General features: G+C 36.3%; 1 protein-coding gene across 8 annotated transcripts in view; it reads left to right on the forward strand.

The window, feature by feature from the left end:
• SNX13 (sorting nexin 13) overlaps window positions 1-17,144 on the forward strand; it is a 67,887-nt gene that overhangs the window by 25,528 nt on the left and 25,215 nt on the right. For 6 of the 8 annotated variants that reach the window (XM_039548718.1, XM_039548716.1, XM_019285736.3 and 3 more), the window contains exons 3-14: window positions 801-903; window positions 5,864-5,953; window positions 6,413-6,534; window positions 8,899-9,020; window positions 9,167-9,268; window positions 9,933-10,021; window positions 10,481-10,564; window positions 12,912-13,050; window positions 13,506-13,594; window positions 14,245-14,344; window positions 15,757-15,950; window positions 16,993-17,097. In XM_039548718.1, coding sequence (XP_039404652.1) covers window positions 801-903; window positions 5,864-5,953; window positions 6,413-6,534; window positions 8,899-9,020; window positions 9,167-9,268; window positions 9,933-10,021; window positions 10,481-10,564; window positions 12,912-13,050; window positions 13,506-13,594; window positions 14,245-14,344; window positions 15,757-15,950; window positions 16,993-17,097 — 1,339 coding nt within the window. The remainder of the gene's footprint in view (window positions 1-800; window positions 904-5,863; window positions 5,954-6,412; window positions 6,535-8,898; window positions 9,021-9,166; window positions 9,269-9,932; window positions 10,022-10,480; window positions 10,565-12,911; window positions 13,051-13,505; window positions 13,595-14,244; window positions 14,345-15,756; window positions 15,951-16,992; window positions 17,098-17,144) is intronic. The other 2 variants (XM_019285734.3, XM_019285733.3) reach the window with 2 other exon arrangements.

Raw genomic sequence — 17,144 nt, forward strand, 5'->3', positions numbered from 1 at the left:
TGTATTACTTCAGCACATTTCAAGCCTGGAATAGCTTTGTGAGTTCCTGTGGTCACAAATGCTGGTCAGCTGGCCTTTTAATTGAATGCTTTGAAATTTGTGTAAAAAGCTGTCTGTGCTTAGCCATCCCAAGGCTAATCTATTTTCTTTTCCTCTTTGCTTGATATTTCAAAGGCTACATGCTCTGCTTATGCTATAATTGGGAGAGACACTAGGTTTTCATCTATTTCTCAGTAAAACCAGCTTGATGTTCATGTGTTTTTGTCCCCTGGTGTCATAAGCTGTAAATAAATTCTTACTGTTGTAGCAAGGGTGAGCGCAATGTCTAAACATATGCAACGGTTAGTTATGCTTGCTGCATCAGTTTATTCCTGGACTGTGATTTTGTGGCTTATGCTACAGTGAAGTAGCCTACAGAGTTTATTTCTTCATAGTGTTGAAGTAGGAGAATCTTCATGTAAATACAACCAGAGCAACTTCTGTATGTACCCCTCTTCCCACGTGCTAATATTTATGAACACAGGCAATGTGCCATCAGAGCAGGCACACTGTAGCATAGACAATGCTATGTAGATCTGCTGTGTGGTAAGAATATATCAAGACAGATAATACAAGACTGGGAAACTTCATACTTAAGAGTTCTGTCAGTTATTTTGAGCAGCATGTTACAGTGTGAAAAAGCACAAGAGTAAACAGTGAGAACTGTCATATATTGTCATTTTATAACTTGCTGTTGAATATTTTCTAGAGGTCAGAAAATGTGGCTGTTGTTGCACCTGGTCTTTCTTTTTCCATTTTAGGGGTTTTGTGGTTACTCTTTTATTTGGAAAAAGCAATTCAGAAAAATACCTTGAGCAGTGCGAACATTCGTTTCTCCCTTGTACATCAGTTGGGATCCCTAAGGTAAGGAAAGTTTTCTGGTCTTAACGTCTAGATCAGATTTTATAACTTGGTTAGAAATAATCAGTTTTAATCTAAGAATTATTCCCATTTCTTAAGGTAAAATAGCCTGCTTTTATCTTTTGAGTCAGCTGCAATGTGCAAGTGAAATGCAATATTTTTCCTTTATGAAATACAAGGTTTTTAATAGGTTATGGAAAGTTTGTTTAAAGTATTTTTTCTTCATTATGAGAAATGAGTATGATATGACTGGCTAATATCATCTGTGAGGAAATGACTAAACCATTCTTTTCTAGACTACTCGTGTGTGTTGGTTTGTTCTGGGGGGTAGCTCTTCCTTACTTTTTTGTGCAAGATTGTCATCACTATTTAGGTGTCTTCCATCACTGCATCTGTAGTCTCTCCACTTTTGGTTGTGGTCAGAAAGTTGCTTGCCTATGAAAGTCAAACTGTTACAAAGTCTACATTTGCAGTACTTCAAGGATGTAGAGGTTATCTTTGGCTCTCTTCAAGACCTACCAAAATTCTGGAAAGGCACAGATGAATAAAGAGCAGCAGTGGAATCCACTTTTCAGCTCTTTTCTTTTCTGAGTTCCTAACAGACACGTCATTTTGGTTGATGGATTTAAAGTTCAGGGTTCCTAACTGGATAAATCTGCATCTGTTTAGTACAAGAAAATGTTGTTAATAGCCAAGAGGTAGAATTTCTAGGAATTCCTGGTGTATGAACCAATGCATCTTGTCAGCTGAGAAGTTCATATATATCTCTTGGTCCGATCCATTTGCGCGCATCAGAATTCAGAAAACCCAAAGATTGCTAATTATTTTAAGTTTAATCTCACAGCTATTCTGACTGAAACATCCTGTTTGTTCTTTCTTAGCTATTAGTCACTACACTTCATACTGTCTATCAAAGGGGGTGAGTGTTCTGCATTATTAGTAACACAGAAATTTACCTTGTGATTCAGCAGTATGTTTTCTAATCACAGAACTTTTTCTGTGTCTGGTTCATAGCTGGTTTGGTAAGTGGCCTTTTAACTTAGGTCTTTGAATCTTTTAAAATAAATCTGAAAGTATATCCTAAACTGTAAAGAAAGGTCACTGCTCCAGATGAAAAATACTGAGGTTAAGGCTGAAAAAGGAGAAGTCAGCAGTCAGCTAATGTTTCTGTTCTGTTAATGAAACCTCCTTGTAGATGGCTAAGATTCTTGGTGCTATATAGACTTTAGTGCTTCTGTTATATAGGTTGTGGAGTGTTACTTATGTCCTGTGTTTTGAGAGCGGATTTAGAGAAGTTTTTCTGTCTTTTAAATTTCCTCTGCATGCTGAAACTTTTTTTAATGTTAATGTTACTTTTTTGGGGTTCAGTAGATATGTATGCTCTGGTTGCTTTATAAAGGACTAAATTCTTGTGGAGTTTTTTGTGTAATCTTTGCAAATTCAGTAGTTTGACTTCTGATTTGAGTATGGACTATTGACACAGCACTTTTCCTCAACTGACCTGTCTTGACTAATCTCTGGGTTTAAGTCCTGTAATACAAAGGTATTTATTTTTAGCTGACGTATTAATTTCTGTTTGGAGCTGTTCACCAAATAAAATCTGTTTTTCTTCTACAATAGTGTTTTGCATTTCTCTTTTGCCGCCGCATTAAAGTAGCGTTAACAAGTGCAGCTGAGCTTTTCAGTAGCAGTGCCAGTAGAGATGAGTCCCAACCAAAACCAAATGTGATGTTTGCTTGTGATTCCTATTTGCTATATCTGTATTAAATTTCTGCTGACTTGTATGGAAAGTAATATTTTTAACTTGAAGTTTTTTCATGTTTAAAACCATTGTGGCCCTAAGTGGTCTTGAACAATGAATATTTTTTCTATGGCTGGTGTGTATAGATTATACTTCTTCCATGAACCAAGTACAAACTGAATTCACCTTAACATTAAATTATTTTCCAGTAGTCTGAGGAGTAATCTGGTGATATTGGTTCTTTATAAGATGGTCTTTTCATCAGAGTTCTGTTGATAGTTTTGGGTTATTTTTGGTACTTACAGATTTTCTTTAGGCTAAGATAAATGCTCAAATGCTTGATTTTACAGAAATCAGTTGTAATATAGACCATCAAAGTTGTGGCTGGATGTAATGTGTAGAACGTACCATATGTTAGAACACCAGATTTGGTGCTGATTCCATGATTGCTGCAAATTATACCTATTAGCAAATATATAATGAATACCTCACATTAAGGAGAATACTTAATGTACATTTGATGGAAGATTGTATACCTTTCTGCTATTTTTTTCTTTGTTTACATACACATAGGGAGGCTTAAAAATTACACTTAGACTTGTTTTTCTTTTTGCAAGTCATTATATAACTTTTGTGTCAGAAACCTACTGGATGATGCAATAATGTACTGGCTCTGCAAGATACACAGGTGTCTGCAGGCTTGTGTTAAAACAATGTTGAATGAAAGGTAAATTTAGAGCCTTCTGAACTGTTAACTTGAATGCTACTTTCAATTTAACTTGCAGATTTCACTCCAGCTTAAACAGAAGTGTGAAATGTTTCGTTCTTGTAGTTGATGTGTCTAAGCTTTACCCAAAAGACAAGGAGTTTCTGTAGGCTGGGTACAATATTGCCAAAGAACAGTAAGATAACAGTGATAACAACTTACAGGCTGTAGTTGCATGTTGGGTCCTTGAATAGTCTCTGAGTCTCTTGAAGTCACTGGGTCATAGCCTATGTCACAGATTTGATGCAGATGTGTAAATATCCTGTGTCTTGTCCATTCATGAAACCCTGTGACTGCAATAAGGGAAATAGTAGCACAGTCCAAACGAGGCATATCTCATATTTGACAGCTACCTAACAGTTTCAAAAGAGGACTTCAAAAATACCCATTAGTGCAGTGAAGCAAAAGTCTGAAGTTACTCAGTCAATGCAGTTAGATGCTTGTGGAGCCTGCATTTGTTTGTGCTGCATGTCACTTTGTGGCGTTTGTGTCTCGCATTCCTCCCAAGTGCTTCCTACCTGCTTAAAATGAAGCAAGGAGGAGTCAAATGTAACAAAAACAAGTGATACCCGTTTTTCCTGACTAATAATTTCTTACTGGTAGAGTGCATCAGACTAATTGTGAGTGAAGTGCCGTCAAGTTGGACAGTTGTCATGTGAGTTGGATCCTTCCTTGAAGTCTGTCTTCTGTGTCGGTGTCTGGAAGGCAGATGTAAAACCAGCAATGCTCTCCAAGTGAGACTACAGTCAGCTGTTGTACCTATAGTGAAATAGAAGCACATACTCTAAATTTTAGATGTCTTCAGACATATCAAAAGCAAGTTAAATTATACTGCAGGCACATAAAGATTTCATTGGAGAAAAAGAATATGAAAAAATGGTCTAACCTTGTAGTTGGCTCTGCTTTGAGCAGAAGGTTGGACAAGATGAATTCCTGAAATCCAGGTGAAAACCTGGATTCTATGAGCATATGAACATTCAAATTTTTACCAAGTAATCTTGCATAGTCTCTGTGTCCCTCTCTTTCTTGTGGCTGCTGCTTTTTTTGCTGCTGTATATTCCTCTGTGTTTTCCAAATGTGGTTTTATTCATGCAGTCCTTCAAAAGTCTTTTGACAGTTTTGTCTGGTGATTTGTACTATGCTGTGCTTAGTAAAAATATTTCATTATTTAGTTCTGTATCATTTTGGTGATTTTGATATGATCAGCACAAAAATACTTCGCAAATTCCTTAGTATATGGGTGGAATATACTAACTGTTTGGATTTGACCCAGTCTTACTTGTATTAGACAGTTTCCCTGTCTTGAAAGTTAAAGAATATACAGAATTTTGCTACAAAATATTTCTGTGTTGTGATAGAGAGTTGGTTAAGTAGGAGGATGATTTTTTTTCTGGCCTCAGGTATTTCACTGCCTTATCACTGTTAACTGCTTTGAATGAGAGATACTCGGGGCGAGTCACATAGAATAGATTCCCTGGATATATGGTTTATAATTCCTTCATTTATGGTTTTGACAGTTCTTCTTTGTTTCCAATATAGTCATAGCTTTCTCTCTAGATCAAAGAAATTACTGGTTTATTTGAACAATAGTGTAAGTTGTTGGGTTGTTACTTCTGTGAAAATAGAGGAATTTATTGCCTATTTCATTGAAATTTTGTAGAAAGACACTGCATTAGTCCACTTGAGAGAGGCACTGATAAAGCGAGTTCTTTTTTTCAGTATGTCACTTGCCAAAAGTCACCTCTGATGAGGTCATTCTTGGGGTTAACTGCTCTGAGTTGCAAATCCTTCTATAAGTAATTTCTTTCCCTCCGTAATTACTTTTCAAAGGCTCATTTGTTGAGTAGCAATGGTACAAAAAAGTAATTTCTCTTCTGGCATATAGAATAAACTGAGGTGGATAAAGAAACCAAAAGCCCAACTGAAAATTTTCTGCCTGAGATTGCATGATCGAGTTCACAAACAAGTGAGGAACTGGAGTCTTGCACAAAAGCTATCTTGTGCTGTTGTTGTGTCTCCCCCTTCCCTCCTTTTCTAACTATTTGAGTTTTATTTCCTTCTGATCCAGTAATTTAGCAAACACTTATTCCTTTATAATAAGCAAGAAGTAGGTTTTCAGGAGGTCCTCATCATTATGTACTATATAGTGAAAAACACAGAAAATATTGTGGTGGATGGATGCCCCATCCCTGGAAACATTCCAGGTCAGGTTGAACAGGACTCTCAGCAAGGTGATGTAGTTGAAGATGTCCCTGCTCATTGCAGGGGTGTTGAACTACACCTTCCAACCTATATAATCCTGTGATTCTATGATTATATCTTCTCTATAAATTATAATAATAGGGAAAATATATAAGGTCATTACTGGAAGTGTGTATATATATGTCATAAACAGTAGAGCTGTTTTTTAATTAGAGCTAAATCCTACAAAGTTACATTTCCCAATCTCTTTCAAGTGCATAGAAGAAATGAAACGTGAAGCCAGACCTATTAAAATTGACAGAAGACTGACAGGTGCGAACATAATTGATGAGCCTTTGCAACAGGTAAGTTCTAACCAGGACTATTTAACCTACTTTTATTTTCTTTGCAGGTATTGACTATGTAATACAGAAGTAGTTGAGTGACAAATAGAATTTCAAGCTTTTATCATATTTGAGAGTGATAAATGAAAAAACCATGGGAGATGGGCCAGCATATTGGGCAATATTTGAGTATATTTTCAGTATATTATATTTTCTCAGTGTAGTGGTGATAAAAACATAATGTGCAAACCAGTCTGAAAAAGAAGTGATAAAAACAGGGTGTGCAAACCAGTATGAATAAGAAGTTTCAGTGTGTGAATTTTATTGTTTCACTCCCAGTTTCCTAATGGTAAGGGAGTATTGTTCACTCTGGTAACCTTTTAAGATAACTGCTATTGCGTTATCAGGCACAAAAAACTGTTGTATATTTTTTTGTCCTTTGTCATTAGTTCTTTTTTTTTTTTTCCTTTCCAATTTCAGGTAATCCAGTTTTCCCTGAGAGACTATGTGCAGTATTGGTATTACACGCTAAGTGATGATGAATCCTTTCTTCTGGAAATTAGGCAGGCTCTTCAGTATGCACTTGTTCAGTTTTCTGCCAGGTAAGGTTTATTTTTATTTAAATCAATATACTGTGAATTGTATGGTAGTAGATAAGGGATTAAGTTTATCTACTAGCATAGTTCAGTGCCCTTTACAGTAAGAACATGTAAAAATTTAGGATTAGATTGTGAGAAGTACAGTCTTTTGCTGATCACTTAGGGAAATAGTGGAGATGATGGTACTTGTAGTCACGATCTTTTGCAAAATGGCCATTTCAAAATTTAGATTAATGTCTAAATCACTGAACTGCCTTCTTTTTTTTTTCTTTTTTGCAACTTAAGCATTAAGTTTGTGAATCATGGCCTCTTTGTATTGAGGTCTGTTTCATGTACAGAGTAGTGCTACTCCCAAGGTAAGTCAATCTGAAAGTCTGAATTCAACACGTGTATCACCTCAAATGATTTTTAGAAGTGGTGTGGCTCTTCAATATGTAAGAACAATGGGTGATTTAAGAAGAATAGTAGTCTGTGGAATGAAATGGAATGCCACACATGCAAATACTTTTTTTAACACAGGATTGATTCAGAACAAGTGGGTAGTTTCTTATTTACCCCTTATTTCTACTGCTGTTCCCCGACTTCCTGCTACTTGATTAAGCAGCTTGTCTGGGAAATTCACTTATTTAGCATGGCTGATTTCTCAGCCCAGGTACCACGTGTCTTTATGTCCATATACGCATTTATTAAAGTTTTTATTTCTGGTACTCATCCCACTGTGCTTATTGTTACCTGCTTTCTCTGCACAAGAGGTTGTTCGTCACTTTTTAGCAATTTTAAGGTGTTGTTATCCCCTCCCTCTTGAAAATGGAGGTTAGTGTGCTTTTCTGACAGTGAGAGTCAAAGATAGAGAGCTGGGTTTAATAACGAAAAGTTAATTATAATATAATCTTACTAGTAGTAAAATAATGACAATCATAGGAAACAGTATTGAAATAGTGAAAGCTATGCTAAATAAACTGTGTTACAGCAGCCAAACTTACGATTGCATGAAATGGACCTGGCTACCCAGCTTCAGTGTTTCTTTGTTTAGCAAAGTTACTTCATTGGACAGTGTCAAACACTGAGTTTGTATCAAAGTAGGTCAGGTTCTAGCAAGTTTATTTTTCTTTCCGGCAGTACTATAGCTCTTCAAAAATAGTCACTGCTCCTGTGCAGTTGTGTTCTGCTGTACAAAGCAAATCAATTTCACAGGCCTGCAGCAACTCTTTGTCTGCAGAAAAAATGATGTAGTGTATTTATAATGCCTGTAGTTGGATATAGCTGAGGCAGTTGAGATTAGAACCATCGCCTATAGTTTCATTCAGCCTGTCAGCTTCTGGGGAGAATGAGTACAGTGAGAATTTTTTGTTCCCTGAGGGCTGCAGCTTTGGGAGCCTGGTGTAAGGCTGCCACCCAGTGGTTTTGTGCTGTTCTGTCTTGTGCGGATGGGGGATCTGGATCAAACCATAGGAATGGTTTGATCGACTGCCCTTTGGGATAGCTCTGCTTCTTATTTACACGTCTAGATTTTGCAGTAGCCTTCCCTTTCTTCCAGAGTTCCTTATCTCTTTCCCTCTTCTCGATGAAAGAAGAGTAGGTAAGGGAACAAACACAACAAAAGGAAATGTTGTAGAAGGATTCCTGCTATAAAAAAGTGGGCATCTTGAGAGAGGTCAGGCGATAAAACACTTAATGCAGGATGAGAGCTATTACTAGCATCAATATTCATTGAACCTATAACGCAAAAATCACATTTTTAGTTTGCCTAGTTAGGCCAGATATCATAAAAATTTCTCTATCCTTTTCACACCACTAAGGAAGTCATTTTATGTAAATCTAACAGTGACTATTTTCTAACCTAAACCTATATGTGTTGTTGGAAGAGTATGCTAAGTACCTCATCTAAGCTGTGGAGTCAAATGTTGATAATATTAGAGTGCATTTAGTTTCATGTAAAATGTGTGTTTTCTCAGTGGTACATTTTCTTCAAATTCAGAGGAAAATTATTTTGATTAGATGCCTTCCAAAATGGTAGGAAGTATGGCTGAAAAAGACCTGGAGAGTATTTTAGTTTTACATTGTAAACTGTTTATGTCAGGACTTCTCACAGATATTTGACAATGTCATGAATCAGAACACTATTCCAGATGCAAGTGTTGACTTTCAGCTAAATCAAACATTAATATTAATATGGTGCAGGAGTGATATTTTACAATATCTGTTTTTTCAGTGGATAGGCAATTAGGAGACTGATTTATTTCTTTGCTTTTGCATGTTTACTATCAGTGTGGCTCTTGGCAGGAAGGAAGGAGAAGCAGAAATTTATTATTGTTCTTTGTGTTCAGAATAAAATAATTCATTTCCGTGGATGTCCTTTACTAATAGGTCAAAGGAAACAGACTGGCAGCCTTATTTCACTACACGACTTGTTGATGACTTTGGCACTCATCTTCGAGTTTTCAGAAAAGCTCAGCAAAGGATAGCAGAGAAAGGTGATCAGATGAAAGGTAAAGTGAAATATTTTTTATTTGAGTCTGAGTAGGCTGGTATCTTCTGTGTGTGAAATACAGTTAGCCTTATTTTATAATTCAAGTTTGCTCTCAAGTTTTCAGTCTTGACAAAAACATGGTTTTTTTAATCTTCTTTTGCATAGATCAAGCTGAGGAACTTGTAGATACATTCTTTGAGGTTGAAGTTGAAATGGAAAAAGAAGTCTGTCGTGATCTAGTCTGCACTTCTCCCAAAGATGAAGAAGGTCTCTCAATATTATCTTCTGAGTAAATATTTTAGTATGGGAGACTAAACTAAAATACTAACAGTTGTGTTCATAATATGAAATGCATTAAATCTTAGCATGTGACTTTCAGAGTGTGGTTATTTACCATACATATATATTTCCTCTGGTTTGTACATAGTAATGCTATAATTAAAACAAAGCACGTACATATGTAAGTCTTCCTCCTTTCATTGGATGAATTTTAAGATAGAAATATTTTTTCCTGGGAGGGAGGGGATGGTTTTGCAGATTCTTACTGCTCTTTGTTAGATATGCCTTCCTTACCACTATTCTGTAGTCTTCCTTCAAAAAACACTATCTCTTTTGGCAAAGTGTTGAAGGAGGGGGGGGAAAAAAGCGTATGTGTAATGTAAGGAAAATGCATTAGAGTTAGGTTGTTGGGAGTTTTTTTTATCTTGGAATTTGGCTTTTGTTGTCTTGGGTTTGAGGTAGATCTTTCTCATCAGTGATGCTTATATTCCATCTGAAAGTTGCTACTGTGATGCTTGGACTGTAAGAGATAAATGATTATATACTTGAATTCAAAATTAAGGATTTATCTATGGGATTTGATAATATTAGGTAAGATATGAAGTAAAAGAATATGAAATTGTGCTGAGGGGTTTTTGTTTTCCTTCTCTAGGATTCCTAAGGGATCTGTGTGAGGTTTTACTGTATATATTGCTACCTCCTGGAGACTTCCAGAACAAGATCATGCGATACTTTGTCAGGGTAAGTACAGACTCTAAAAGCCATCCCAATTCTTTGGTTTAATGTCAAAAAAATTTTTTTAGATCTAAACTGCTGCTCTTATTTTCTAAAATTGATCTAATTTAATATTAGGGTATTTTAAAAGCTGTAGAGTCTTGATAAGTATTTAATAGCAGTGAACAGTTTGTGCGAAATGTTTTTGGAGGTTCTTTCAGCTCTACCAACATGAGAAAAGCATTAGAAAATGGATGTTGTTTTTCATGAGGTTGTTTTTTCTTGGGGAGGTTTTTCTTGTAATTTGTTGTAATTACAAATTGCATTTGTAATGTTAATTGGAAGAGAATGTGGTAGTGCCTATTAAATTTTTTCTGTAATTACACTTTTGTGTTTTAAGCTCTACGCAGTGATGTTTAAATTGTTGCAGTTATACTAGCTTTATGAGTAAGTGTATAAAATAATCTATTATCTTTTGTTTTTTAGGAAATCCTCTCCCGAGGAATTCTTCTTCCATTAATAAACCAGCTCAGTGATCCTGATTATATTAATCAGTATGTCATATGGATGGTAAGATTTAAAATGTTTAAAATTAATTATATTTCCAGAACATTTTCTTATAAAGCTTTACTTGTGTTCCCTATAATCATGATGGACAGATGTTTGGTATTAGCATTACCACTGGTTATGTTGGCAGAGACAGTGAACTTTATATTACATTTTATACACACATAAAGACACAGAATCTATATTATCCACACTCCTCATTTTGACTGTTCAGTAGAAGCTGCCTGACTGAGGACAAATGTATGACAGAATGTAAAGTTCACTCCTCTGACTGTTCTGCTTGGCTGTTCGGGAAGTATGGTAACAGTGGAAGTGTTTTCCCCTGACTGTGTTTACAGTTTGTCCTTTCAAGCTTAAGAGGCCTCAAGAATGAAAACTAGTAAGATTTACTTTCTGCTAAGGAATTGCAGAGCAATTGTTTTAGGACTGTTTGTATTAACCCTAAATAATTCAACTGAATGGGAAGAAACAAATTTTTTACTTTGATAACTCTCTAATGCACCCGCAAGAAAAGCCCCATAACTTTTAAAAGTCATATTGTATAGTAAAGCTAACATAAATAGAATAATTGTGCTTTAACTAACATTACTGATTCTTTGCAGAGCAAGTTAATATTTACTCTTATACTTTATTATCCTTTATAGTTCATGAATCAATTTTAATTTTCCCCCCTAACTTCTCTCTTTTTATTCGTAGATTTTAATCTTACAGTGTACATTCAAATGCTATACTGAAAATACCGTTCCATTTCAAAGTTCTTGTTATGTATGGAATATGGAATGGATTCAAGTGCACGTGTACAATGTTTCCTTCACTCCAGCCTCCTCTATTTCATGTAAAAGTTTGCATGCTGCTATTCTACAGGAACCTAGCTTTAATAAGAAAAAATATTGCTCATCTGGACCAGAATTCTCAATTTTTGATTCCCTTTTCCTTCTACGCATGTTCTTTATTTATTTACCGAGCACTGCCCCTGGCTGCGTCCAGAGATAGGATTCTGAGTTTTTTATAAAGCTTTCTGTTGTGATGGTGATGTCCCAAATAAGTAATTTTCAAAATTGCTTTCTGAGATGAAGAAGCAAATGTTCTGGGCAAAAGATAAGGAAAAAATTTAATACAAGTCTTATGAAATGGAGATTGTTGCAGAAATTAAGGTCAGAAGCAGAGATGACTGAAATAAATCCTGGCTCCTTTTGGAACCTTTGACATAAAGTCAGACTTGAATGAAAAAATCAGTTTCTGAAAAAGAGAAGTTTAATTCCAGGTTTCTAGGCATACCACAGTTCAATACTAATTCTGTTGCAATAAAATATAAAGCTTCCGTATAAAATTAGAAGTTAATTCAAACTTCTCTCTTCACTGTGAAATTAACATTTTTACAAAATGTTTGAAGTTCAAGTATTCCTTGTACTCTTACTTATAAAAGGAGATTTCTAGGGAGATTTTTCCATTAACTTTGATCAATGGTATCCAGTCTTCATTCTTTCTGCTTCGTGCAACTCATGGAAATGCACTTCTGTGGTACAGACCAAGTATTACATTTCCGTATCAAAGTAAGCATTTTTAAGAGATGTAGGTGAAGTGACTTTTTTGGCTTCAGATGGTAAAGACAACATTAGAACTCAACCCTAAGCACCTGCGTGCACGTGTTGTAAAGCTGCCAGCCTTCCCCTGATCTCCATGCTGCATTCACAGCACAGTTTCCAGTGATCTTGGCAGCGCAGCAGGCTTCCTTCACTTGCACAAATTCCTTTGAGTCCCTAGAGCAGGTTCACTCTCTGCCAATACTGGTAAAATAGTATGTATTTAATTAGCTTAGTAGTATTTGCCAGGGTATCTGAATTAGGGTTCCAGAGCAGAGTCATTTACTTTTTTTTCCCCTCAGTAGGTTATGATTACATTGTAGAATGTTTTAACTCTTTTTGTAATTTTGTATCTTAAGAAGCCATTACTCTGGGAGTGTGTATACTTGCATGGGATCTTGGTAAAGCTGAACCCTTTCAGTGGTCTCACCGTTTTCTGCCCACTTAGCTTAGGAGATAATATAAGAAGAAGATGGATTAGATTTTGGAGAAGATCTTAATTAAGAACATTGATGGATTGTCCATGTGTCTGGGTTGTACTTCTTGAGAACAGAAAGTGATGGTGTGAAATAGGTTTTGACTGTGCATACTTTTTCTTTCTTAGTTCATGTAAAATTTCAGTACCAAAAGGAAGATTTAGAAACATCAAAATCATTTTCAAAATTCCACTTTGCAGTGCTGTATCAAACTAGTTCACATGAAGAAAAATCATGTCTTGTGCTTTTAGCTGTTTTGCATTACTTACACTGTAAAACTTTGTGTTTCAGATTCGTGATTCCAACTGTAACTATGAGGCCTTTATGAATATTATTAAATTAAGTGATAATATAGGAGAGTTGGAAGCAGTGAAAGATAAAGCAAGTGAAGAGCTGCAGTATCTTCGATCTCTAGATACAGCGGGAGATGGTTAGTGCTGCATGGTTTTGCAAAATATTAAACGCATTTACCAGCATGATCTCTGTAGAATATTGCAACAATTAGAAAATAAAAGCTCTGATGCAGCATAGTATAAAGTATTTTATTTAAAAAAAAATAAATTGCATAAGAAGTGTTAAAACACAAATTTTCATTTTCGTAAGTGTTTTGTTGGTTGGCGTGTGTTTGATTACTTTTTGTAAGTATAGAGTATTTGGTTAGCTAAATGCATTTTAGTTAAATCAGAACTGCCTGACGGTTCTGAATTTCAGTAATATTTAAGGTATTAATCAAACCTGGTAGTCAGTTAACCATTAATCTGAAAAAGGGAAGAGAAAAATATTTCTTCTTGTTCACTTCCATCAGTGAGGTATTTAAACTGAAAAAAATCCCCAAGCCTTCATTTAGTTATCTGCATTGCTTAATTGTCTTTTTTTTGCTTTCAGATATCAACACTATAAAAAATCAAATAAACAGTTTATTATATGTTATTAAAGTATGTGATTCAAGAATTCAGAGGTTGCAGTCAGGAAAAGTAAGTGTTTTAAATTTTTCTTAGTTTCGAAAGAGTGAGGTTGCAAATGACTGACTAGTTGTTTGGTTTCCATGTTTGATAACTCTATCTGTTTGATAGAGTTGGTATGTTTGGCTTTACTTTTTGACTCTCTTAATTTGGCCTGGGTGTGGTTCCAAGATAATGTGATATTCTGCATATATTGACTATTAAAATGATTAAGCATTCTATAGGTGGACCTGAAGGCATTATTGTAACAGCAAGAAATGTCATATTGGCAGAAAAAAGTGTGACAGAGATGAATTTAAGTTGTGGTGAGCTGCAGCCCATCAAAAGCTGAAATTAGTTCTTGTTAATTAATTCTCTGCCACTGTCTCTGTTGATGAGGGATTTGGGGTTAATTTGACCTGTAGAGCATTACATGAACAGCAGTTTTAAAATCCACCTTATCATGTAGCCAAATAGCTGCAGCCCGTTTTGAAGACAAATAATTATGGGAACATGACCTTCTAATCTAGACCTTCATTTATTAGTGATTGTGAAAATAGCTAATCATTGAGATGCTACTTTATTATATGTAATTTTTCTTATCCTATCTGTTTTGTGGTAAGTTTAGGTTTTAAAATTTAATGTAAAAGAAGCCTATGAACACACTGAACTGTGTCTTACAGGAAATAGATACTGTGAAACTGGCAGCAAACTTTGGAAAACTTTGCACAGTCCCTCTGGACCATATTCTGGTAGACAATGTTGCACTACAGTTTTTTATGGGTAAGTGTTAATTTGTCTGATGTATTTTATTTATAAAGAATATGCTAACTCACAGGACTGTGTACTTGGAATTGCTAAATGTCAGTAGTGAGAATATCCATCAGTTTTGTCGGTGGTTATAGTCCTTTTAATGCAGTAGATGGAAACGGTCCAGGAAGTTCCTGGAGCTCATGGAAGATACTTCCTGACACAATTGGTGAGTCAGCCAACCTAGAAAGGCACCTGTCTGAACCTGTTGTTTGCAGACAGGGTGATGTGATAGTTGGAGGCTGTCTTGGGCATGAAATGAACACCCTCGGTCAGTTTGCCGATCATACTTCAGCTGGGCAGGAGTCTGCTGGAGGGCAGAAAGGCTCTCTAGAGGGAAGAAGGCTGGAGTGATGGTCCAAGATCAATTGTATGGGATTCAAGGCCAAGTGCCAGGTCCTGCACTTCTGTCAACCCCAGGCAACACTACAGGCTAGGGGCAGGGTGTCTGGAAAACTGCCTGGCAGAAAAGCACCTGGGGGTGCTGGTTGACAGCAGCTAAATATGAGCCAGAAGTGAGCCCAGGTGGCCAAGAAGGCCAATGGCATACTGGCTTGGATCAGCAATAGTGTGGCCAGCAGGACCAGGGCAGTGGTGAGGCCACACCTCAAATCCTGTGTTGAATTTTTGGGACCTTCACTACAAGAAAGACATTGAGGTGCTGAAGCACAGGTCTTAGGCAGAGTGGTTGAAGGAGCTGGGGTTCTTTAGGCTGGAGAAACGGATGCTCAGGAGGGACCTTATTACTTTCTACAACTACCTGAAACGAGGCCGTAGTGAGGTGGAGACTGGTCTCTTCTCCTAGGCAGCTAGCAACTGGGCAAGAGGAAACTGCTTCAAGATGTGCCAGATGAGGTTTAGATTGAGTATTAGAAAACATTTCTTCACCAAAAAGGTGAAGCATTAACTTGACAGGCTGCCCAGGGAAGTAGTTAAGTCACCATGCCTGGAGGTATTTAAAAGACATGTAGATGTAGTGCTTAGGAGCGTGGTTTAGTGGTGGACTTGGAAGTGGTAGATTGGCAGTCTTGAACATCTTTTCCAACCTAAATGATCCTATGATTCTAAGAACCTGCTTTTTAAAAATTCGGTTTGAACTTCATTTGTATCATGCTGTACAAACCTGTTATATTCACGTGGTAACAGTGGATTCTCTTCTTACATGTGCATGTGAGGATTCAGTGCTTCGTTCCTAGACTTTGCTCTCACGTTTTTTTAGTGATTATTGCCAATGTGTATATAGTATGTTTTTAATTGACTGTATATGGTAAGTATTCCAGATGTATAACCAGCTCCTGGTGTTCATTTGTAGTCAACATCACAGAGAATTCCTATTCCAGGATGTACCACAGTAACCAGGGTCGTGTGGTGTCTGTTTTCTGTAGATTACATGCAGCAGATTGGTGGCCAAGCACATCTGTTTTTCTGGATGACAGTGGAAGGATACAGGGTTACAGCACAGCAACAGCTGGAGGTACTTCAAAGCCGGCAGAAAGATGGAAAACATCAGACTAATCAGACCAAGGGTCTATTAAGAGCAGCTGCATTTGGAGTTTATGAGCAATATTTATCAGAAAAGGTAGGAATAACTTAATTCTGAAATATTTGGTGTTTATTCTTTGTTCAGATACTTCTTTGTAGTTATGACTAAGTTAATATAAAATGGTTGTTATATAGCACAAGTTGCTTACATGTTGACATTTACACTATTACTTGTGTATCTTCTCTCTCTCCTTATGTCAAGCAGTAAGAAAGTCTTCCTCTTTTGTGTTCCCCCCATTTTAAAGGCTCATATTGCCACTGACTGTCCTGTCAAAAGCACTGAACGTGTTCCTGAGAAGTTGACTTTTTAGAATAGACAAACTAGAGACAATGCAAAGACAGAATAAAAGTGTCTTTCTGCATATGCTGTCCTTTTCCTTCCTTTTATTCTGCCCTCCACCCTTGCCTTGCCCCCTTAAGAAGTGTTTATACAAAAATGGAACCGAATATTTGTCCAAACTTGGATTAAGATTGAGTTATCAAATGAAATCGCTTCCCGTGCCTCTCTACAACTGTTTGTGTAAATTGCTCAAATATCACCATTGGATGTCTTGCAACAGGCAGTAATGGATTCTCTGTGAAAGAAACCACTCGTCAACTTGTATTCACAAAACATCTTTCTTCTTAATTTGTGTGTGCAGAAAATTCACCTCTCACTCAGAAATGGGCAGAGTTAACAAACTGTTAGCCTTTCCTCAGATGTTTCAGGACTTTATCCTGTTACTTTTTTATTGGCTTGTTCTTAATTTCTGAATCTAAATCTTTTTTCAAAAATAAAAACTGTTTTTAAGTCTGAGTAAATCTCATTTAGGTACTGCTTCAAAATGTTTACACAATTTTTTTTGAGGCAATTCCTAGTGTTTAATTGTGAAACTTCGAAGTTTTAATACAAACTCTGAACTTAATTTGGGGCTGGAGGGGATCTGACTCCTGTTGTATGTTCTAGACAGTTATAGAGATATTTGTGAAGAAGAAATTTAATTTACTTAGAGAGTTGCAGCATTGCATTGGATTTTATTTGTGAAAGTAGAACTTTCTTAATTTTATGCTGCAAAAGTTGATTTAGATCTCTATGACAGGCATCTCCAAGAGTTAATATTGATGACAACTTAGTAGCAAAACTTGCAGAAACACTGAACCATGAGGATCCAACACCTGAAATCTTTGATGACATTCAGAGAAAGGTATACTCTATTGTCCTTTATTTCATAAGAACTGTTAATGCTATAGA

The sequence above is a fragment of the Corvus cornix genome, chromosome 2, assembly GCF_000738735.6.
Source record: "Corvus cornix cornix isolate S_Up_H32 chromosome 2, ASM73873v5, whole genome shotgun sequence".
NCBI lineage: Eukaryota > Metazoa > Chordata > Aves > Passeriformes > Corvidae > Corvus > Corvus cornix.